This window comes from Trichechus manatus, unplaced genomic scaffold, assembly GCF_000243295.1.
Source record: "Trichechus manatus latirostris isolate Lorelei unplaced genomic scaffold, TriManLat1.0 scaffold00050, whole genome shotgun sequence".
Taxonomy (NCBI): Eukaryota; Metazoa; Chordata; class Mammalia; order Sirenia; family Trichechidae; genus Trichechus; species Trichechus manatus.
The window spans coordinates 6,925,459-6,950,635 of record NW_004443986.1 but is presented as its reverse complement, the minus strand read 5'-3'; the positions used below and the strand labels follow the sequence as shown (position 1 = coordinate 6,950,635).

At 37.8% G+C, this 25,177-nt stretch overlaps 1 protein-coding gene across 1 annotated transcript in view; it reads right to left on the bottom strand.

The window, feature by feature from the left end:
- The window catches only part of ITGB8 (integrin subunit beta 8), an 89,716-nt gene that overhangs the window by 5,268 nt on the left and 59,271 nt on the right, over nt 1-25,177 (bottom strand). Inside the window, exons 7-11 of the mRNA XM_004377439.1 lie at nt 19,940-20,035; nt 14,298-14,387; nt 9,906-10,040; nt 6,528-6,933; nt 3,260-3,485 (exon numbers count right to left, since the gene is read on the bottom strand). Of these exons, the coding sequence (XP_004377496.1) occupies nt 3,260-3,485; nt 6,528-6,933; nt 9,906-10,040; nt 14,298-14,387; nt 19,940-20,035 (953 nt within the window). The remainder of the gene's footprint in view (nt 1-3,259; nt 3,486-6,527; nt 6,934-9,905; nt 10,041-14,297; nt 14,388-19,939; nt 20,036-25,177) is intronic.

Here is a 25,177-nt window from a genome sequence, read left to right as displayed (position 1 = left end):
CTGTAAGGGAGGACAGAAGTAAAAACATTTATTCTTTAAAAAGGTTGTAGCCTGTAATATTGTTCAGAGAGAAATAAACTAACAAAATAAAGTACTGCTTTAGGACAACAGCCCTGTAAAACTAGGAAAGAGAGCTATGCAATTTATTTGTAATCTTGGTTGAATTTAATACCATAACAAAGTTACATTCTAGCAACTTAACATATTTTAATAATATAGAAAATCAAAATAATGATTTCATTGTATTGAGAATAAAATATCTAGGAAATGATAAGATACTCTTACCACAAATTAACTAGTTAATTGTATAGGTGTTTTAGAAGATTAATATTATGATACTACTAGAAAAATTCAGCAATGATATGTTTTTATTAGAAATAGCTCCATGTTTTAGTACTGCATTTAAAATGAAATAAATAAATTACTATACATAAATTTAAAAAATTACTTGAGCTACCAATATGAGAAAGTTAAGCGTCTTTAGAAAAATTGATTAACACAAATTAGAAGGCACACTGATGTTTAGAGTGGTGGTCTGTATTTGAGTGGATTGCAGCTGTTACTAGAAAATTCGTTATGGGCACAAAATAATGTCACCATTTAACACATGGCCTTTCATTCACATATCACTGTCTTAGTCATCTAGTGCTGCTATAACAGAAATACCACAAGTGGATGGCTTTAACACAGGGAAGTTTATTCTCTCACAGTCTAGTAGGCTACAAGTCCAAATTCAGAGTGCTGGCTCCAGCAGAAGGCTTTCTCTCTCTGTCAGCTCCGGAGGAAGGTCCTTGTCATCAGTCTTCCCGTGGTCTGGGAGCATCTCAGCACAGGAACCTCAGGTCCAAAGGATGCACTCTGCTCCCAACACTGCTTTCTTGGTGGTCCTCATGTCTCTCTGTTCACCTCCCCTTTATATCTCAAAAGAGACTGGCTTAAGACACTATCTAATCTTGTAGATCTCATCAATCTAACTGCCACTAATCCACCTTATTATATCAGAGTGATCAAATATACAACACATAGGGAAATCACATCAGATGACAAAATGGTAGACAATCATACAATACTGGGAATCATAACCCAGCCAAGTTGACAGACATTTTTGGGAGATACAATTCAATTCATGACATTTCACCCTTTGGCCCCCCAAAATTCATGTCCTTGCCATATGTAAAACATATTCACCCCATCATATCATAGCAAAAGCCTTAAATGAACTCCAAGTCCAAAATCCAAAAATTCTTCCTCATCTGTGAAATCTAGAATACAAATTATCTGCTTCCAAAGTACAATGGTGCAACAGGCAGGCACAAGCTAGACATTTCCATTACAAATGGGTGAAACTGGAGGGAAAGAAGGCATAACAGGCACCAAGCAAGTCAGAACACATTACATTAGCCCTCAAGGCTTGAAAATAATCCTCTGTTTTCTGAGACCACTTACACAGTAGCCCTGCCCTCCAGACTCTAGGTATTGGCCACGCTCTCTGGATTCTGAGTAGAGGCCCCTCAGCCCTGGTCTTCAGCTCTGCCTATCAGGCCCACTGGGATGGCAACTCTGCTCCCTCGGCTTCAGGCGCACCATTCTCCTAATCTAGCTGAGTGGTGACTCCAACTTTAGAAACACCAGAGGCCATGGCTCCACCCTTTGAAACCCCAGAGGTCATGGCCATACCTTTTGAGATGAGGCAGCGTGGCTTCTTGTATTCCTCGACTTTTCAGCTTCTGCTTCCTGTGGCCTCTTGGCTCTCAGGCCTCATGTCCGCATCTGCCCTGCTGGGGCAAGTGTTCCAAAGCTCTGTAGCTCCACCGATAAGTGCCCAGAGGCACCCCACTCCACTAGGAAGCCTCCCGCGCACAGGCACTAAGCTCTCTCGCTCCGTGGGTCGGCTCCAGTGCCATCTCGTGCTTCTGTTTCTGCTTCTACTGGTTCTCGGCCGCTGCCGCTTCTCTGCTGCTGCAGGTTCTCTGCTGCTGCTGGTCCTCTGCCACTGCTGCTACTGTAGCCATTCACAGTTTCAAAACCGCTTCCACATTTTAGGCAGCGCCCCACTCTCAGTACCAAATTCTATCTTAGTCATCTAGTGCTGCTATAACAGAAATACCACAAGTGGATGGCTTTAACAAAGAGAAGTTTATTCTCTCACAGTCTGGTAGGCTACAAGTCCAAATTCAGGGCACCAGCTCCAGGGGAAGGCTTTCTCTGTCGGCTGTGGAGGAAAGTTCTTGTCATCAGTCTTCCCTTGGTCTGGGAGCATCTCAGTGCAGGAACCTCAGGTTCAAAGGACGCGCCCTGCTCCAAGCACTGCTCTCTTGGTGGTATGAAATCTCCATGTCTCTCTTCTTGCTTCTCTCTTTTATATCTCAAAAGAGATTGGCCTAAGACACTATCTAATCTTGTAGATCTCATCGCTTTAACTGCCGCTAATCCATATTACATCATAGTGATAGAACATACAACACATAGGGGAATCACATCAGATGACAAAATGGTAGACACTCATACAATATGGGGAATCATAATCCAGCCAAATTGACAGACATTTTGGGGGGACACAATTCAATACATGACAATCACTTATTCCTAGAGCGCTTCATAGCTACCAGCATTCTTCATCTTTAAAAAAAAAAAAAAAAGCCATTGCCATCAAGTTGATTCTGGCTCAAAGCAACACTAGACGACAGAGCAGAACTGCCTCATAGGGTTTCCAAGAGGCGGCTGGTGGATTTGAACTGCTGATCTTTTGGTTAGCAGCCATAGCTCACTGTAGCTCTTAACCACTGCGCCATCAGGGCTCCCAAATTATTATTATGCACCAAGTACAAGGATTTTCTTAAAAACATGGATTAACTAGTTTAATTTGTTCACAGAACTGAAGTGAGATATAATTATCCTCACTTTTCATACGAGGAGACTGAGGCACAGAAAATTTCAATTTTTGTCCTGGGGGACACAACTAATTCATGGTCAGCTACAAAGCAGGCAGCCCCTAATTTTAAAGAGCTATTTCAAAACAGCTAAGGTAGTGACTGCCTACATAAATTTTGATGATCTCACGGGTATCCAGTGGCCAAAGATTAGAACTCATGTTTTCTAATTTCTAAAACTTCCCACTCTTTCTTAGCAAGATGATTAAACTTTATCTAAATGAAAAGACCTAGAAACTTCCAAGATTTAGGAAGGCAGAACAGGAAAGAACCAACACAACTAATAGGCGGGTATGCTTTACATATGTTTGAGATCAGAGAAAACGTACCAGTTTTCATTGCAGGCTGTGTTACACGTGGGGCAGTATTCACAGAAACGGCCGATGCTCCTGGGATCAGTACACTCGCACCTGCCACACACACAGGTGCCTCTCCCACTGCATACTTGGCCCTTTGAGTTGATGCAGTGTTGGGTTGATGCTGATGGGCACTGGCACCAATCCCCTTCCCAGCCACTGTAGCACTGACATCTGCCAGCTTCACACTCTCCATGACCTGCAACAGAGACACTCCAGGACCTAAGTTATTGGGGCCATTGACTTTGTGAAGAGTTTCCAAACGTGCATTCCCTCCGGTCTCCACGAAAACACACTGACAGTCCAGTGAATGGAAGCAGCATTATGTTCTACTTGCCTGACATAAACACCAGCTTTACAAGTGTCTATGGTCAAAGCTGTTCTAATGTAGATAATCTCCCGATGCTAATATATGGTGCTGACAAGTGTGAAGTCAGCCCCTGCTGCGGCTGCTGCCTGACTATTGGAACATCACTGTACACTGTTTTAAATTAAAAACACACAAGTATAAAGAAGCTACAGAGGCTGGAGTAATGTCAATTGTCTGACTTTAAATCAGAAAAAGAAGGGCATGCAACTGATGGCTTCCATAATTTACTCTTTTCATAATGTAAGTCTTTGTTATTGCTGATGCCTGGGATAACTTTGAAGACCATGAAGCTTCAGTTCTGTTAGTGTCATGTTTAAAGAAAAGGTATTCTGTGAAGTTGAGCAAATCCTTTCAGATGCCCAGTACATTATTTATTAGGTCAGGGGAGCATGTCGTAATGTACGCGGTGAGCTGTTATTAGATGCTAAATGGAAAAGAGAAAGCACAGTGTTGGTGGAGGATGTTTATGTGGTCAGAGAAATTGTGGAAACACTGGTTAAATGGTTAAATTCATTAAATGGCATAGTTAAATGGATTTTAGTCTGCAGGAAATGTCCAAAATTTAATATGCTAATGTGAATTATAAATCTTCAATGGCGGGCGGTATTTTCCAGGGTTATATAGTGTTTGTCAAGTTTATCTGGCCACAGGCCTTCTTCCCTCCCTGCTTACCTCCCTTCCTCCATCTCTCTCTCCTTTTTTTCCCTCCCTCTCTTCATTCCTTTCCTCGGCCTCTCCATCCTTCCGTTTACTGCTGAGCACCTCACAGGGTAATTATTCCGTGGAATCTACTGTTAGATTCAGCTCAACTGGCTAAAGTGTAAAACTAATGAGGCCCAAGACAAATAAATGTCTGCCAGGCCTGTGTGCCTAATCCTAGCCAGCTGACCGGAGAACCTGTGTTTTTAGTCCCAAAGGAGATTAGTGGAGAAAAATGTGGGTCAGTATTAGTTTGCCACTTCTGCACAAAAAATTCAAAGCAGATTCTCAACTGCCTGTGGGTCACTAGTATTAGAATTGTACAAAATGGCGATACATTGATTTTGTTGATATTTCACTATAAACAGAGACTGGGATTCTCAATGTATATCAAATTTCATTGAGAAATTGACAGCAGTGGGCAATGTTCTCAGAATTATTTTCTTTCTCATTCCAAATGAGATTAGCTCTAAAAAACAGACAATTGCTAATTTGTTGTAAAGTCATCTATAATCCATCCTACCTATGATTCCAGGTACAGCTGAATAAATGTTTGGAGTATATTCTCTGTTTATAACAGGATAAGAAGACAACCTGCCATGACATATTTAGGTATAAGTGATATAGGCCAAATTTTTAGCTTACACAAGAATAGAATATTTTTTATAGGTCTGTTACTTTCCATACACTAATGAAAATGAAACTATTTCAGTTCTTTAATAAATCAATACTTGTAGACTTAAATGCAAACACTAAAAAGGTGTTTTCACAATACGTGGATTTAGCACATTGTCAACAGAAATGTTATCACAGAAGGGTGATGACAACCATTTTATTTAATTCATTTAAAAACAATATTTTGTATTAATTTTCAGACGTTGCACAGATTTTCTGGAATCTAACCTCTAGGTGGCAGTAAACTTAATTAGCCAAACAGTAATCATGATATTTTATTTTATTTCTTTTTTTTTCATTTGTGTGTAGCCTCAGAGACTTATCTTCTAGATTACTTACTAAACTAGTATTTACTTCAAGAATATTGTCCTTTGACAATTCTGTTACCGGCAGTGTTCCAAAAATAAACTGGAGAAGTTTAAATTATTACAAACTTACAATATCATAAATAATAATGCATTTAGAATTTTCCAACGAATGAAAAGTATTTTTTTATAGCTCATTTTCCATCACCCTGAAAGAAATGAAAGCCTTGAGCAAGCTGGAGGGAGAGAGCATTTATCATAATGAATCAGATCCTTCTAGAGAAACACATTGATTACAAAAAACCTATCAGTTATGGTCAGTAATTTCCTTTTCTGGTATATATCTTTCCAAAGTCAAGGAACACATGAGAATAACAATTAATTTTTGCTCTTTAGTTTTTACATGTTGCCTGTACAAAATTAGATAAATTTTAAATATGAGATATTTTGGGCTATGTATCTGTTGTAGGGCTTTGAACTGGTTCTTCCTGGTTCAGCCATGGCCGAGGAAGCAAAACTGGAACAGACCTGAATGTTCAAAATCTGGGTGAACCAGAATGACAATCTGAATGGGAAAAATTATGGGTGGAAACCCTGCTAGAAACTTAATCCCCCTCTTAGAAAACAAGGGCAGCGTACCCATTGCATAGCAACCAAATCTCTTGCCTCATCGGATTTTGAGCAGAGTCAAAAAATTGGTGTCCCACTCAAAGATGGCGGCCCACCGTGCCGCTTCAAATGTGTATTGCTCTCCACAGTCCTGCCGATAATCCAATCTCATGCATCAGGCTCCTGAAAGGACTCACTGTGCCTCTTCTGTGTCTCCCATTCCAGGGCTTTGACTCATAACTTTTGTCAATCCAGTTATCATTGTAGATCACCCAAATTTTAAACATTCATGCCTCTTCTGGTTTTGCTTCAAGATGAAACTGGTTTGAGCTGGTTTGAAGCCCTGATCTATTGCCATGCGTTTATTTCACAGACTATAGGACTTTGAATAATAAATTTAGATTCAGTGTTGATAACTGTAAAGATGTGATTTAAAGATATTTTAATGCATATGCAAATGTAATTGTGTCTAGTAAAACTACATGTATAAAATGCTGAAAAGACATGTTTTATTATCTATATTTTTACAATTAAAAAAAAGTGAAAAAAAAAAAAAACCCTGCATGTATATCTTTACACTCACCAGCACACAGATTTCCAAGGTGATATGGACAAGAAAAGTCATCCTTTTCGCAGTATTTTCCATACACTTTTCCAAGCTTAGTTTTGTGACATAAACATCTCCCACAAAGACAAACTCCTCGACCGCTGCAAACAGGTTGATCCTTGTGTGACTTGCAACTCTCGGAAGGAAACTGATCTTCATCAAAATTACATTTATTGTCATCACACTGGAAACAGTTAGTATCCAAAAAAGTTTCATCTACACATTTTCCTTTAGGTTCTCTGCTGTCATCACACTGACAGCTGCAGTTTCTATGTATATGAATTTTAGTGGTTTCATTGAAACCAATAGGCTTGATTATCGCATAGCTTTTTCCTCCTGTGACATCACATTTTTTCATTGTAATTGTCACATTGAAAAGAACCTAAAGTTAAGGGGAGAAAGGAAATATATTTACATGCCTTAATTCTTGTTATTTCCAATAGTACATCTGTTAATATTTAGAATCAATAATATATCATCTTAGAGAAATCAATTATATTTCTAAATTATACAAGCAATGCAATCCCTTTCATATAGACATTACAACCCGTTTTAATGTCATTTATTTTCTAATTAATGATTTAGAGAGTTAAAGGATGTAATGATTGCTAATCATCTATATTATACTTTTAAATGAACTTGGGTGAGTACAAACTTATTTGCAGTGTCTACTCTACCTCTGATGATTAATTTATGTCTTGAATCAATTTCCTAGCAAACCTGAGAAAGAATAGACTGTCTTCTGGATTCAGTCCTTAAACTCTGGGATTATTGAGTCTCTGTCACTAAGGTTAGATCTGATAAGCTGAAGTAAAGGACTGCCCCTGTATTGGTTAACAACACCTAGATGAGATGTTCAAATGATCAGTTTTTAATCTTGTTCCATTTTCTAAAGGCCCAAGTAAAGTTTTAGGGCCAAGTTTTACTTTATATGGGTTGTCCGTGGAAGAAAACAGGAGACTTCTTTTGATACTGCTCAAGGGAAAAAGGTTTGGGACTCTCATTCTCAGATCTTAAAACCTCAATACAATGTCATAAATTTGTCTTAGTGGGAAATGTTAGTCTAGAACTAAGGGGCTGGGCTGGCAAAAATTGGTTTCCCTCATGAATTTGATAGAGGGTCAACAAAAAAAGGAGGACCCTTAATGAGTTTGGATTGAAAAGGTGGCTGCAACAATGGGCTCAACCATAGCAATGATGGCGAGGATGGCACAGGACCGGGCAGCATTTCGTTCTGTTGTTCGTAGGGTCGCCATCAGTCAGAATCGACTTGACAGCACCTAACAACCATATGAATTTGTAGTTTCTTCCTCCTGTCAAATTTTTCTTTATTTCATTTTTTAACAACACAATATTGGTTTAATGTTTATTTGTATTTGTTGATTCATCTTACTGCCTTCAGAGACTGGCAAATAAGAAAGTTGGGTGCTGTTTTTTTTTTCCCTTCATGCTAGACTGAGATCTGTTAAAATTTAAAAATATATATTAAATATATTTACATGCAAAACATGATATAAAAGTCCTATATTTAGGCTTATATATGTACGCATGAGGAATTAGAGGCAGTCTCATAATATTAAAATCAGTACAGTTGGTGTTCTACTTGAAATTGTTTTGTCTTTAAGACTGTTAAGAATTAACAGATGTGTAGGATAATGCGGTCACTGCCAATATTAATAGTGGAGCAAAACATGGGTTTATATAATTAAGAGGACACATGACTATTCCTGACAGTCGAACTGTTTACACTGCTTGGTTGAAAGCGAGGAGAAAAAAGGGATGTAGACAAACAAAAAGAAAAAAAATGTAAGAACCAAGGAAAACCCTTTTGCCAAAACTCAGATTTTGCAAGAAGTAACTACTTCTAAGAGAATAAGCCTTTTTAAGAAACTCACGGCTAACTTTTGCTAGTACAAAGTTTTCTCTATATTTAATGGAAATCAAATGTGTATTTTGTGAACTGGTATATGATGTCTTTTGAAAGAAATCCAGCAAGTGATTATAGAGGAGACTACAGAATTAGAAACTTGCAGTAATTGTTTTTAAAAAATATACAGCTTGTTGGAACAACTATACTACCCGCAAATTCTCAACTTCTCAAGAGCGAAAAATATATTCTAACTGAAGAGAAAGAAGATTTTTATTTTAATTCAGTCTTAGAATATTTCAACAACTCTTTTTCTCTTTCTCTATAGTATGACATTCAAAAAAACAGTAACACCATGCAACTTTATAGGTGGAAGCAAGGAATTTAGGAATCTTCTACTCTAAGTCGTTCATTTAGAAATGAGGCAGTGATGCCTCAAGAGGTAAATGACTCCTGAAAATCACTTTGCCCTGTAAGTATCCCCGTTAAAGGCTCATTTCTGGGTGTTTATTCTCTATTGTGCTGATCCTGGGAGAATTCCTATTTTTCCTGGTCCTATTTCCTCATATTGCTACAATCTGGGCCTCTCTTTTCAATCACATCTCATCCCTTTTTAGTTAACTAATGGCCATTCTTCCTTTTATTATTGTTCTTAAAAAATTTCCCCACCTTTCCCTATCAGGGCAATCACAAAGTGAAAGATTTTGGAATTCTCAGCCTTCATCCACTTGCTCCATCACTCCCACCCGCACCCCCCTTCTTTTCTGTGCTATTATCTTCAATATTCTGGTTATGCCAAGAATTTTCAGACTTGAAACCAAAAAGGTATTATCATCATCATAATTATAAACACTACTTGGCTGAGGATGTGTGATTTCTTAATCTGTACTAACTATGACATCTAAGTTTAAAGTTGTTGTTAGCTGCTGTCATGTCAGCCCCTGACTCATGGTGTCCCTGTTCACAATGAGATCGGACCGTTGTGATCATAAGGTTGTTCACAATGAGATCGGACCGTTGTGATCATAAGGTTTTCGTTGGCTGATTTTTGGAAATACACTGCCAGGCCTTTCTTCCTACTTTGTCTTAGCCTAGAAGCTCCACTGAAACCTGTTAAGCATCATAGCAACACAGAAGCCTCCACTGACAGACAGGTGGTGGCTGCACTGAGATACACTGGCTGGGAATCGAACCTTGGTCTTCTGCATAGAAGGCAAGAATTCTACACTGAACCACCACTGCGCCCAAGTTTAAAGTAAAGTAACTGGTATTTACTATAATATGTACATGTTTATTTATTTAAACTTGAGAGGGTTTAGTGAAGAGTCAACAGAGTTAAAACAAGTAGGAACTTTCAGAAGAGACGGAAAGTTACTTTGAAGTCTAAATAAGATCCCTGGCAAAGCAGTAGTAAGTAAAGTTTTTCAGAATGGTTTGATGCCAAACAACTTAGTTAATTTAAAATGGGAAAAACGCGCACCACATACTTCGTCATTGCTTGTCACGTTTCTGCATCCATCTGTGCCTGGCTTTCTGGACCCATCTGGACAGATGGCAGTAATGTTAAAATAGACGCCTTGTACCTGGTTTTCCAATTGAACTTTCACTTCTGAAATAAGTTTCTGCAAAGACATCATTTTTTAAAATTACATAGTAAAGTGATTTCAAATGTAAGCAACAAAACAGAGTCAAGCTTATTAACTTCTTGTAGATTTAATTTTTAACTAAATCAAAGAAAGTCTGTCTCTAAAAAGGGTGAATAAAAACATTGTTGCCACATAATGACCCTGTTATATTTCAAATAAATAAGAAATACTTAATCAGAACAACTAGATGGTGCTCGGCTACCACCATCAACTGCTCTGACAGGGATCACAATAGAGGGTCCCGGACAGAGTGGGAAAAAAATGCAGAACAAAATTCAAATTCACAAAATACAGAACAAAAAAACCCCACCAGACTTGCTGGTCTGACGGAGACTGGAGAAACCTAAGAATATGGCCCCCAGACACCTTTTTAACTCAGTACTGAAGTCACTCCCGAGGTTCACCCTTCAGCCAAAGATTAGACAGGTCTATAGGGCAAACAATAATACACGTAAAGAACATGCTTCACAGTTCAATCATGTACACGAGACTAAATGGGCACACCAGCCCAAAAGCAAAGACAAGAAGGCAGGAAGGGACAGGAAAAGTGGACGAAAGGAAAGAGGGAATCCGGGGTGGAGAACGGGAGAGTGCTGACACATTGTGGAATTGGCAATCAATGTTACAAAACACTTTGTGTATTAATTGTTTAACAAGAAATTAATTTGCTCCGTAAACTTTCACCTAAAGCACACACACACAAAAAGAAGTGCTTAAGTGCTGAAAAGCTGCACTTAAGTTGCTCTATCTTTGCACATATTTCCATGACTGTGTATTCTGGTAACTTCAAAAGCATTTTTCATGCAGCCTGTGTTACAACAATAATCACTGTATTTTTTTGTTTGTTTTAAATCCAATAATACTTAAATTTTATGACAGGTTTAAATAAAACACTAAGAACATATATATCATTAAAGAGGGGATATCTTGACAGCTTAAAATATGGGACATGCCTCTAACATTTACAGCTGCTAAAGAAACATTTCAGTTTCAAATACTTTTTATTGTTGTTAGTTGCTGTTGTGTTGGCTCCAACCCACGGTGACACTACGTACAGTGTAACAAGATGTTGCCTGGTCCTGCACTATGTTCACGATCAGTGGCATGTGGGAGTTCATTGTTGCGGCCACTATTTAGTGCCTTCCAAGCCAGGATATTAATCTTTCAGCACTATATCGGACAATATTCTGTTGTGATCCATAGGTTTTTCATTTGCTAATTTTTGGAAGTAAATAGCCAGGTCTTTTTCCCTAGTCTGTCTTAATCTGGAAGTTCCACTGAAATCTATCCATCATGGGTGACCTTGCTGGTGTTTGAAATACTGGTGGCATAGCTTCTGGTATCATAGCAACACACAAGCCATTACAGTATGACAAAAGGAAGGGGAAATAACTAGTTATGTACCTAAGGCAAGAGAGTGAGTAGCAGAGTATGAAGAAAAAATAATTTCCAATGGTTTCTAATTCCTTACTTGTGTAATTTCTTCAAAAGCATAATCCACAAAGAGTCATGTGCTTAAATATTATTAATTGATAACAGAATTATGAAAGTAAATCTTTTGAACAGGTACTTTCCTTAAATTCATGAATTATATTTGGATTAGATTGGATGATGTCAACCACATTTTTTTTTTTAATCTCCCAGAGAGCTAAGTATACTTGAATCACTTAATTGAATAATTTCTGCAAACCAATAGAAATGTCCAATGGTATACAAACACTGCCAATATGGTGATAGTATGACAGGTCAGAGGAGTCCCTGGGTGGTGCAAATGGTTAACCTGCTTAGCTGCTAACTGAAAGGCTGGAGGTTTGAGTCCACCCAGAGGCACCTTGGAAGACAGGTTTGGCAATCTACTTCCAAAAAATCAGCCAATGAAATCCCTGTGGAGCAGGTTCTATTCTGACACTCATGGGGTCGCCATGAGTTGTAATCAACTCCGTGGTAACTGGCAGTAGCAGCAGCAGTAGTAGTAGCAATAGTATGACAAGTAAGGAGGAAATACCTAACCCAATGAGCATCCTCAGCTTGCCCTTCTGAAACGCTGCTTTTCTTAAGACCTTAAGCTGGTTAGGCCATGTTTTTCAAGCAGAGCGTGAAGTCAGATCTCTCAAAATTTTGCCCAGTTTTGGGATTTAGAAATGAAATCCCAGACACAATCTTAAGCTTCTTTTTCAATATTTAACAGGTACAGGAGAAGAAATATGTTTTTCTGATATAGAATTCTTTAATGAATTATGAACTGTTTTTGTCGGACTGTGAAGACAAAATGAAAATTTCAGAAGAATTTTGAAAATATAGACATATAAAAAACAATAACAGAATCCCAACCTAAAGAGATTAATAGCCAGAGTAAATTTTTGTGGGACTTAGTAGTATTTTCCCATTGCTTAAGTTTAATCAGAAATATGATGGGCTAAGGCATCACATATGTATTCTAGACAACAAAGAACATGAAGCCAAATGGTACTGTCTCAAGGGCCTTCCCTTCCCTTGGGGCAGTTTGATACACAGTAAAATTTTGTTAATTTATATACCTTGCTTGGGCCAATAAGTGGGTTCATACTTTAAAAATTTAGGGAGACTTCTAACACTGTAAGCTCCTTTCTAACTGTGAATATTCTTGGGAACAAACTATTAAGAAGAATGAATTACATTTGCATATGATTTTGCTTGATAAGAAGCTGTCCTAGTCCTAATGTTCTTTTGTAGTCATGCGAAAGAAACGTAACTTAAGATGCCCCTCCTTATTTCACCCAATGTGGTTTTCTGACACAGAAAAATTCCTTGGCCGAAAAAATTGAGTAAGATTTATTTTTCTTTTAAAAGAAAAAACGTTTAAACAAGTTCTTCATTTTCTATCCTCTGTCTACTTCCTTTCCCTTTTGTACCCAAGTTCAAGGCAGGTGCTGCCTGGAGAAAATTAAAGGAGAAGAAGCCTGGGGTTTTTTGTGACGCTTTGGCTATTGTTTACATTATTAAACACTACTACTGTGTCAGGAAGAGAATCAGAAACAATTTTGGGAAGTGGGACTTTACCAGTGGCCCATAAATTCAAGGTAGAATAACGCACATCTTTTGGCATCATGTTTAAAAAAAGGATGGTATCACAAAGGAGGAAACACCTGCAGTCTGGAGTTCAGATACATTTGGGTTTCACTCCTGCTTCTACTAAGTAAACTGCTTAATTTCTCCTACCTTCCATTTCTGCAAATACACAATGGGAGTAATAACACCTGCCTTCTAAGTCGGCTGTGAGGATTAAATGAGGTCATGTGTGGAAAGGGGCTGGTTCGTGGTAGAGTTAATACGATGAGTCATTATTTTTACAACATCTTAACAGAGAGAATCTATTTCAGCTGTGATCCAGGTGGAGCTAGCAGATGTGGCTTTAAATTCTTTGCTTTTATGTATCCCTTGTTCGTAAGACTGGTGACGGCATATGACTGCCAATTCAATAAAATAGTGTATCTATTGAGGTGATTTTAAAAATCAAACTAGTTTGATAAAACCGCTAAGATAACTGATTGATCAATTAAGTGTTTAGCCTAGGAGCCCCCAACAGAGTCCTCCTAGTAATCTGTATTGCCCAGATAGTTCCTCTTCTCTGACTACTTGTTTCTTTAAATAACAATGTGGTTTTCTTACTTTACGATTTGGGACATTATGAAATGTCTTGGTTAAAAGGTATATTCTATAGTTATGACCGGGTGATTCACTGAGCATTAGATTGGAAAGAAAATTTAGGTAGCTTCCAGACCAACCTGAGTTTATTGTCAATGATAAAACTAAGCAGAGAAAGGTAGAATGACTTTGCCAAAACCTTATGGCTAGTGAGTAGCAGAAAAAACAAACCAAAACAAAACCAAAAACAAAGCCAAACCCATTGCTGGCAAGTTGATTCCAGCTCATAGTGATTCTATAGGGCAGAGCAGAATTTCCCTATAGGGTTTTCAAGGCTGCAATCTTTACAGAAGCAGACTTCCACATCTTTCTCCCACGCAGTGGCTGCTGGATTCGAACCACTTCCAGTTAGCAGCCCAGCACTTAACCACTATACCACCAGGGCTCCTTGTGAGTGGTAGAGCCAGGATTAAACCCTAGGTTCCTGGTTCCTAATCTAATGGTCTTTCCACCACTCCTCTCAAGATGATATGGCACTAGTTTATACTCTGCCACAGGAAATTGGAGTTAAAAGTTTATTTTCTAAAAAATTGGGTCTAATATACATACCTGATAGGCTTCTACTACCAAATTATTGAGGTTTGCAGCCTTTGATTCTATTTGACCAGCAATGGTGCCAGGCAAGAGTGGTAGAAGATCCTATAAAACATATCAATTACATTTACATAATGACAAGAGTATACCATGGTTCAGCAATCAACAAATATCAAATATTTTTATAGTGATAAGTAAAAGGTGAAATATTAAACAAAAATATAAGAAATAAGAAAAATATAAGCAACCTAAAGCAGCTAAAGCATACATATTTGCAATGGTAGTGTGTGCTGTATATGTGTATGCACATGTGCAGGAGTGTGTGTGCATGCACAAATTACAGGCTGATCTAAAAATCCAATCAAACTACAGACCAGCGTTTCCCAAAGTCTCTTCCATGGAAAGTAGTTCCAAGAGATGTTAAACATAAAAAGGCTTCTGAAGGCAAATATGCTTGGGAACTTCTGCATGTGTTTTCTTCTATTAAGAGACTCAAAATGCATACTTGCATACTAAAGGTTCTGAGAAGTCCTGCAATTTGGAAATAATTTAACATTATTTAATGAAGCATTGCCCAATACTTCATTGATTACAGAATACTTTTCTCACATTACATGTATATGTGTGTGTGTATATATATATATCTATATTACAGGACTACTGCCTCTGGGTTGACCTTTAGGACATGTTGGCCTAAATCAGAGGAAATGACATAATTATTGGAAGCTTCATGAAGCAGGTGTTCTTGATGGAGGATGGTACCAAACAATTATGGAGAAGATTTTCAGTATTCCTAGGGAGAAAATGAGAATGAATGAAGGTACAAAGATTTATCTGAGTTGTAGACATAGTAAGAACTGAGAACAGACCAGAATGACTACAGTGAAGAATGAATATTTATAAGGAATGAGATTATGAAAAGTCCTTCAATCCATTTATTCACTCATTTCACCCTTCATCCAAAAAAAGCAAACCAGCTGCCATCAAGTTGATTTCAACTCATGGTGACCTCATGTGTTACAGAGTAGAACTGAGCTTCACAGGGTTTTCTTGGCGGTAATCTTTACGGAAGCAGATTGACAGGGCTTTCTTCTGTGGAGCTGCTGGGTGTGTTCAAACTGCCAACCTTTCAGTTAGCAGCCAAATGCAAACCATTTGTGCCACTCAGGGACCTATTAGACACAAACAATTTGATCTCTCGGGTCATAAGGAAAATATATAACTTATAGATTTTTAAAATTTCTTTATCAAACCCTTATTAGGCACCTATTGCATACCACTTTGGAGATGCTAAATTGCTAGATAACATAGCTTCCATCCTTCAAGATCTCACAAGTATATAAACGATAATTTCACAAAACAAAGTAGACATACGAACCGATCCTAATGAGAGGGATATCCAGCAAGAGTTTGAGGGGTTGAGGAAGTTTGTCTGGGATGTTTTCTTGCTGAAGATGACTCTGAGCTTTGACTTAAGGATAAGTAAGGAGTCCCTGGTGTCGAAAATGGTTAAGTACTTGACTACTAGCCGAAAGATTGGTGATTTGAACTCACCCAGAGATGGCTCAGGAGACAGGCCTGGCGATCTGTTTCAGAAAGGTCACAACCTTGAAAAGCCCATGGAGCAGTTGTACTCTGTACATACGGGGTCACTTGAATTGGAACTGACTTGACGACAACTAACAACAACAAGTCTCTGGGTGATGCAAATGGTTAACTAGGCTCGGCTGCTAACTGAAAGGCTGGTGGTCCAAGTCCACCCAGAGTCATCTCAGAAGAAAGCCTTGGCAATCCACTTCAGAAAAAACCAGCCAGTGAAAACCTTATGAGGAAAAAGAAAAGAAAACCCTATGGAGCACAGTTCTACTCTGACACACACGGGGTCACCATGAGTTGAAATCAACTCAGTGGCACTTGGTTTTTAAGAGTTAACTGGGTAATGAGGGTGAAAGGCATCCAGGCATAGGAGGTAGGGAGCAAGAAGAAAGGAACAGAGGAAAGAAACAGCCTGGCGAGTGTGTGTGTGTAATGGAATTTACAGACACCTCTGGAGGGACAAGTGACAGGCAGGGAATAGTGAGGGATGAGGCCAGAGAGGTAAGCAGGGGTCAGATGGCTTCATACGCCAGATTACGGGCCTGATATTCTAAGTCAGAGGGAAACACTGGAGTATTTTAAGTGATGGAGTACTGGGGTCACACTTGTGATTTAAATAGATCATTCTGGCAGTCAGGTGGAGGATAGATTTGGGAGATTTGTTAGTAGGTTTTTACAACCTAGATAAAAGGTGACTAATAAAAAAGATCTCTGGGCAGCAATATTCCTGGGCATACAAGGGAATTGTAAGACAGCTTTTCAGATTTCCAGAGCCTGTTGGTTCTTACTTTGCACACAATGCAAATAATAATAAACCCGATTTTATGATTCATCAGTCAGTGGCAAATTTCAAAAAGGGGCAGGGAGAAACTACTAGAGTTAATAATACCATTAAGAATAATAAACAGCAGAAAAAGTGAAGGCAAAAGCTATAAATGTGGCACAAAATTTTGAGTCAATTATTTGTTTAGAGGTTAAAAGCACAAAATTTGGGTTGTTAGGAAATTTTGGGCAAGTATTTAAAGTCCCTAAATGTGCTTCCTTATCTTTAAAAAGGGTATATTATATTTTATTCCACCACTCCTCTGTCAGTTTGTCGTACTGTGGGGGGGCTTGTGTGTTGCTGTGATGCTGGAAGCTAAGCCACTGGTATTTCAGGGTCACCCTAGGTGACAGGTCTCAGTGGAGCTTCCAGACTAACACAGATGAGGAAGATGGACCTGGTGATCTACTTCTAAAAATTGGCCAGTGAAAATCTTATGAATAGCAGTGGAACATTGTCTTATATAGTGCTGGAAGATGAGCCCCTCAGGTTGGAAGGCACTCAAAATATGACTAGGGAAGAGCTGCCTCCTCAAAGTAAAGTCGACCTTAATGATGTGGATGGAGTAAAATTTTTGTGACCTTCATTTGCTGGTGTGGCATGACTCAAAATGACAAGAAATAGCTGCAAACATCCATTAATAGTCAGAACATAGAATGTATGAAGTATCAATCTAAGAAAATTGGAAGTTGTAAAATACAAAATGGAATGCTTGAAGATGGATATTCTACGCATTAGTGAGCTGAAATGGACTGGTATTGGTCATTATGAATTGGACAGTCACATGGTCTACTGTATAGGATCGCTATAAGTTGGAACCGATTTAACAGCACCTAACAACAACAACAATCATATGTTTTACTATGCTGGGAATGACAAACTGAAGAAGAACAGTGTTGTATACATTGCCAAAAAGATCATTTCAAGATCTATCCTGAAGTACAATGCTGTCAGTGATACGATAATATCCATATGCCTACAGGGAAGACCAGTTAACACTATTATTCAAATTTACGCACCAACCACTAAGGCCAAAGAGAAAGACATTGAAGATTTTTATCAACTTCTGCAGTCTGAAACTGATCAACATGCAATCAAGACGCATTGATAATTACCGGTGATTGGAATGCAAAAGTTGGAAACAAACAAGAAGGATCGGTAGTTGGAAAATATGACTTTGGTGATAGAAATGATGCCAGAGATTGCATGATAGAATTTTGCGAGACCAGTGACCCTTTTATTGGAAATACCTTGCTTCAATAACATAAATGGTGACTGTACACTTGGACCTTGCCAGATGGAATACACAGGAATCAAATCGATTACATCTGTGGAAAGAGACGATGGAGAAACTCAATATCATCAGTCAGAACAAGGCCAGGGGCCGACTGTGGAACAGATCATCAATTGCTCACATGCAAGTTCACGTTGGAGAGGAAGAAAATTAGAACAAGTCCACGAGTGCCAAAGTACAACCTTGAGGATATCCTACCTGGATTTAGAGACCATCTCAAGATTAGATTTGATGCACTGAACACTAAGGACCAAAGACAAGTTGTGGGATGACATACATGAAGAAAGCAAAAGGTCATTAAAATAAGAAGAAAGAAAGAAAAGACCAAAATGGATGTCAGAAGAGACTCTGAAACTTGCTCTTGAACACTGAGTAGCTAAAGAGAATAGAGGCAGTGATGAAGTAAAGGAGCTGAACAGAAGATTTCAAAGGGCGGCTTGAAAAGACAAAGTAAAGTATTATAACGAAATCTGCACAAAAACTGGAGTTAGAAAATCAAAAGGGAAGAACATGTTCAGCATTTCTCAAGCCGAAAGAACTGAAGAAAAAATTCAAGCCCCTAGCTGCAATATTGAAGGATCCTAAGGCAAAATATTGAAGGATGCAGGAAGCATCGAAAAATGATGGAAGGAATACACAGAGTCATTGTATCAATAAGAACTGGTCAATGTTCACACATTCTAGGAGGTAACATATGATCAAGAGCCGACGGTACTGAAGGAAGAAGTTCAAGCTGCACTGAAGGCACTGGTGAAAAACAAGTCTCCCGGAATTGACCGAATACCAACTGAGATGTTTCCACAAACAGATGGGGAAGCGCTCACTTGCCTATGCCAAGAAATCTGAAAGGCAGCTACCTGGCCAATGGACTAGAAGAGATCCATACCTATGCTCATTCCAAAGAAAGGTGATCCAACAGAATGCAGATATTATCAAACAATATCATTAATATCACAGGCAAGTAAAAGTTTCTGAAGATAATTCAAAAATGGTTGCAGTAATTACTGACAGGGAACTGCCAGAAATTCAAGCCAGATTCAGAAGAGGATGTGGAATGAAGGATATCACTGCTGATATCAGATGGACCTTGGCTGAAAGCAGAGAATACCAGAAAGATGTTTACCTCTGTTTTATTGACTATGCAAATGCATTTGACTGTGTGGATCATAACAAATTATGGATAACATTCTGAAGAACGGAAATTGCAGAACACTTAATTGTACTCATGCAGAACCTGTACATAGACCAAGAGGCAGTCATTTGAGCAGAACAAGGGGATATGTCTGTGGTTTAAAATCAGGGAAAGTGTGCATCAGGATTGTATCCTTTCACCATACCTATTCAATCTGTATGTTGAGCAAATAATCCAAGAAGCTGGACTATATAAAGAAGAATGGGGCATCAGGATTGGAGGAAGACTCATTAACAACCTGTGATATGCAGATGACATAACCTTGCTTGTTTCTTTACAGTATGACCTAGACCACATCTAGGTATGTTGGTGCTATTGAAAATTAAGATGATATTCCCCAACCTTAACCAGTTTATAAAGATATACCCAAGGACCAGTGCATAAACAAGCCACTGGACATGAAAGTGTAGGAATGGTACATGAGCTAGTTTTCACCTGATAAAAGTCTTCTCCATTATTTTAACAGTCAGTACTAACTTGAGTTATCAGTCTGTGCCCCATGTAATGAATATAATTCTCCAACAGCATTTAGTGTCCACACTTGGTTCAAGATGCTCAAGAAACAAATGAAATTTATACTTTAATGCTAAATAAAGACATTATATTACATACATCAGTCAGTGCAGTATTAAACTTAGATTATACAACAAAGGACAATAACTCTAGAATTCTTATCAGTGCTTCTGAGAACTGTCCTAATTTCACCTATCAATGTAAATGTTTTAATCTTTGTGTTTTGGGAATGAACATACCTTATACCAATGAAACTGCTTCCCTTGAACTGCAAAAATGACATTGATGTTGTTGTCTATTAATTTTTCTGAAAGTTGGCCTAGTGAGGGATGTTCCTGTAACAGATAATGAAATAAGGAAGGAGGTGAGATTTAGTAGTTCAATCCACACATATCCAAACATCTATTATTAAGAAAACCATATGACATATTTAACAATGTATGTTCTTGGGAAGTTTTATGGTTTATCTAGAGGCACTTAAACTCTTTAAAACAAAACAAGCAATATACTGTAGATATTTCATAGTTAAGAGCACCAGAAAAACTTATAACTTAAGAAAAAAGACGGCAGAATTCAACATAGTACAAAAAATGTTCAGCATTTCTTTAGATAAACATTGGCATCAAAGTGATGTAATTGAAAAATAATGTACTTTTTAGAAATAAAGACACATTTACGGACAATCACGTTCTGAGGCAAAATTCAATAACATTGAAATACAGGTATAAACTATTTAGAAGCAGAACACCCTGTACTCGAATGCCAGATTTGCCAGAATTCACAAAAAAAAATTCTACTACACTTCCATCCTCTATAAAATGGGAATGATATCATCTACCTTCCATGATTGCTGGGAAGATTAAAAAGATAATGATAATGTATATGAATTATTTAGTACAGTTCTTTGCATATAGTTGTTGTTGGGTGCCATCAAATGACCCAACTCTGACTCATAGTGACCCCATGTGACAAAGTAGGACTATCCTGTAGGGTTTTCTTGGCTGTAATTTTTACAGAAGCAGATTGCCAGGTTTTTCTCCTACAGAGCTGCTGGGTGGGTTTGAACTGCCAACCTTTTGGTCAGCAGCCGAGTGCGGAACCATTGTGACACCATGGCTCCTTCTGTGTATAGTAGGTATTCAAAAATAATAGCAATTATTTTGATTTTTATTTCCAACTGCTTCTACAATGTACAGGTTATAGATATTTCAATTTATTATCACTATACTTAATCTTTTTGTCCTATGATATAAGCTTGTTTTACTCCAATAAATAAAATTTATGTACAGCCAACTATGGCATTCTTTGTAGTAATGAGAAAGCTGAGCTTGAGTAGGGAAGGGGAATGAAATTTAGTTTAGAAAATATGAGAAATCTGACAACTATGGAAATTGCCATCTAAAGTTATATACAGTTAGACCTAACACTCTCTTTTTCATTTCTAGAAATGCTCTTCTATAAATCAAAGTGATGATCTCAAATAACAACTCAGAGATTATGTCATGCTTCACTTGCAGTATGTCTCTGCCTATTCTTTGGTTCCTAACTGCATTAACCAAGGACTAATCAATTAGAACTGATCCTAATTAGTATCATGTGATTGAAGTTCAAATTACCTTGTAGTTTTTGCTCTCCCTTTCACTCTCCAATGTGAATTGTTTTCTTTAAGTACAAATTTTGCCAGACCATCTTGGGTAACATCTCTGTATTTACGTAACTACGTGAACTTAGTAATAAATTTACTAGTTTCACTTACACCCTAATTTCATGGCCCACATATTAAATTTATATACACAATGTAAGGCTTTATATGTGCTTACTATTTTATGTTAATCACTAATGTAAGCAAGCATAACAAATATCCCTTTTATTTCTATGATAATCTTTAATGTTGTGATAGAAACAAATCAAATTTTCACAAATTGCTTTTAAATCTGATATAAAAGTAAGTTACCACTTGGGTTAGCATAAGAAAAGTCCTGCCCAGAGCCGTTTTTAAAAATAGAATTAAATCCTCTTAAAATAAAATACATTATAAATTCTACCAGATCTATTTTTATGCCTTGTTCCTAGTAAAGTATATAATCTAAAAATAGGTTTATGATAGTTTGTATGGTTTCAGGAAATTAATGAGAACAAGAAAAGGAAGAGTATTGGGAATTTTTTTTTCTAACGGCAGCAACTACTTTTCACATGCCTTTGCTTAGACAAAAAGTAATCACAGTTGGCTAAGCACTCTTCCCTCTTAATTTTTAAAACCATTTACATTTTAAGGAAAATTTAATCCGTATGTTTTTAACCAGTTTATACTTAACTCATCATAAAATTGATTTTTAAAGAACAATCCAAAACACAAGCATTATTAATCCTTCTCCCCCTTTCAAGAACAGGAAGTCACATTGACCAAAAGTACATAAAATTAAACTCTAGAAAGTTCTTGTTTTGGCCAAAAGCTCATTAAGAAGGTCAGCTGGATTTTTAAGCTGAAAGGACATATTTTTTTGAACCCTAGAAAGAAAACTGCTTAAAAAAGTTCCAAGAACCTAGAAGTAGATTTTTAAAATTACAAATGTATAACAGATGTTTAAATAAACCACTGTTGACAGCAGAGCTGTGGAGTAATGGCCACTGCTGGAACCCCTCCCCCTTTCCACCATGAAGCACATTATCTTTTAAGTGTTTTATCTTTTATGTCTTCTTCACCAGCAGGAGGACACACTCCCTCTCAGCCAGCTGGCCTGCTCTGGTGACGTCACTGCCCCTTAAGTCCAACTCCCCCTCTTTCTAATCCATTACATATTGTTTCTCTAAACTCTGAAAATAATTAATAGTGGTAACAGACATTTCAGGGGCAAAAGGGAAAACCGAACAAAAGGTGCCAAGACAGCTGCTAAGTAATTAAGGGCAAAGGGATTCCTTTTTCATTTTTCTTCTTCACTGACACCTTCTCTGTGACCTGTGGGAAGTAACTTGTAAATGTCAGAAGAGAAGAGGAGGTAAGAAAGATTCATCGGGAGCAATTTCGGTCAAAGAGATAACTGTGTAGGGATGTACAGTAGAATTTTAATAATGTGCAGACGTAGGTGGAGAAAAAAGAAGTGTTTCAATTCAGACTCTCTTCATAAAATGAGATTCACAACAAAAATTTATTAGATCTATAGAATTTTTAGTAGTGAATATCATAAGAACCTTTTTTTTTTTTTTAAAAAAAATGGTTAATTAAAATACTCAATTATCTGGATTTTTTTTTTTTTTTCATTTCACTTTTCAGAGGAGAGGCAAATAACATAAAAGCCACCTGATAGTAGAGATTTATTTGGAGATGAAAACTTTAAGCAATGTGCTGTCAGTGCATGTCTACCCCAAATGCCTGGTTTATATCTACATGGCTGCAAAGTGATAATCACATAGAACAGGGTTTCTCAACTTCAGCCCTACTGGCATCTTGGGCCTGATAAGTCTTTGTTGTGGGGGCTGTCCTGTGCATTGTAGGATGTTTAGCAGCATCCCTGGCCTCTTCCCAGTAGACGCCAGTAGCACCTCCCTCCCCCCGAGTTGTGACAACCAAGTATGTCTCCAGACCTTTTCAAATGTCTCCAGGGAGTAAAATTGCCCCTTCTTGAGAACCACTAACACAGTGGCAGTACGGTACCAAGAGCAGGGGCTCTGGAAACAGGCAACCTGGGGCTTCAGCTCCTGACTCTGCAGTTACTAGCTATGTAACAATAAGCAAGTGTCTTAACCTCTCTGGCTCCCAGTTTCCATATCTGCAAAACAGGTATGAATACCAGTATGTACCTCTCAGAGTGTGGTGGAGACTAAGTGGCTTGGGTATGTGTAAAGGCTTTCACTTATCATTCTGTAATTATTAGTCCCAGGTTAGTGGTGTGTAGGGGCTCATGTCCTGATGCCACACTGGTTGGCATCACTGCAGGCACTTCTGCATATGGCTGTGTGACTGCAGACAAGGTTCTGATCCTTTTAGTGCCTTGGTTTCTCACTTATAAAATGGAGGTAATAGTAATATCGCATAGACCAGGGTTTCTCAACTTCAACACTACTGGCATTTTGCGCCGGATAACTCTTTGAGTTGCTATGAGTTGGAACCAACTCGATGGCACCTAACAACAACAAATACCAATTCTTTGTTGTAGGGGGCTTACTGCAATGTTGGGTGGTGTTACATAAATGTAAAGGGCCAGACACTACAAGGCTGCTTAATAAAAGACAGATTTTAATAAAGACTGTTTAATAAAAGACATTCGGAAGCCATTAGCAAAGGTTACATGTTAGGCTCTCGGATATGCTTTGTTTGACCTGACCCACTTACTTACTCTTCTTGCCTAGTCCCTGAAGGCATTTGAGTTTGTGGCTCCTGCCAAATATAGTATCAACTGTAATCATGATATTCTATTTACTGAAGGAGGGGCATGGACTAATCATTTTTGTAAGATTTTTCAACAAAAGTGGCAATAAAAAGTATTCTGCTTAAATATGATTTAATCAAGACATTAGCACATTCCAGTTGATAAATGGTTTCATCAAATTTGTTTTTATTGTGCCACTTCTGCAATTCATAATTTTCACTCATTTTGGAAGCACTATAAAAAAATTGCTAGGCTATTTGGAGCCCAGTACAGGTGATTCTGCATGCAATTTTTGCTTTCAATTAAAAAAATCAAACGAAATATTGTTTGTAGAACAAACCTCTTTACTAAAAGGTTAAAATTATCTCCTTAAATGGAATGCTGTCTGATATCAGCATTAATTATAAATGAGTCTTCCAGACTTTGAAGATGTCAGAAATATTTATTGCTGACGAAAACCATAACTGCAATAATTATAATAACTTTATAAAAGTTTAACTCAGGTAGCAGAGTTATGTTGTTCTGGATAAACTGAATATAATTCCATGTAGTTGAGATACATGGTAACAAGAAAGCTTTCCAAATCAGTTACTATAAAACAAGTACATGTTAAATAAAATTATATGAGAAGTAGCACAATATTGACTGTTTTTCCCATGGTTATAGTTTGGTTAATAATGGTTAGTAATGGTTAATATGACCCGTAATTCTGCCTCAATCATTTATGCTGGTTATCCTAGTCTAGTTTAAAGTCCAACTAGTCTATCCAAAGAGCCCTGGTAGTGCAGTGGTTAAGAGATTGGCTGCTAACCAAAAGGTTGGCAGTTTGAATCCATCAGCTTCTATTTGGAAACCCTATGAAGCAGTTCTACTTTGTCTTATAGGGTCTGAGTCAGAAATGACTTGATGGCAATGGGTTTTATTTTTTTTTCCTTTGGTTTAGTCTATCCAAATGAGGTTGGAGGAAAAGCAATGAGTCATGAAGCTAGCAGTAAGAGAATTCTAAGGAGGTGTATGATAAGAGGAGGGAAGAATCACTGACTATGATGTTATGAGGTCACACTAGTGACCTCAGTAGAGGTCTGTGTAGAGAAAGAAACATCATGCCTA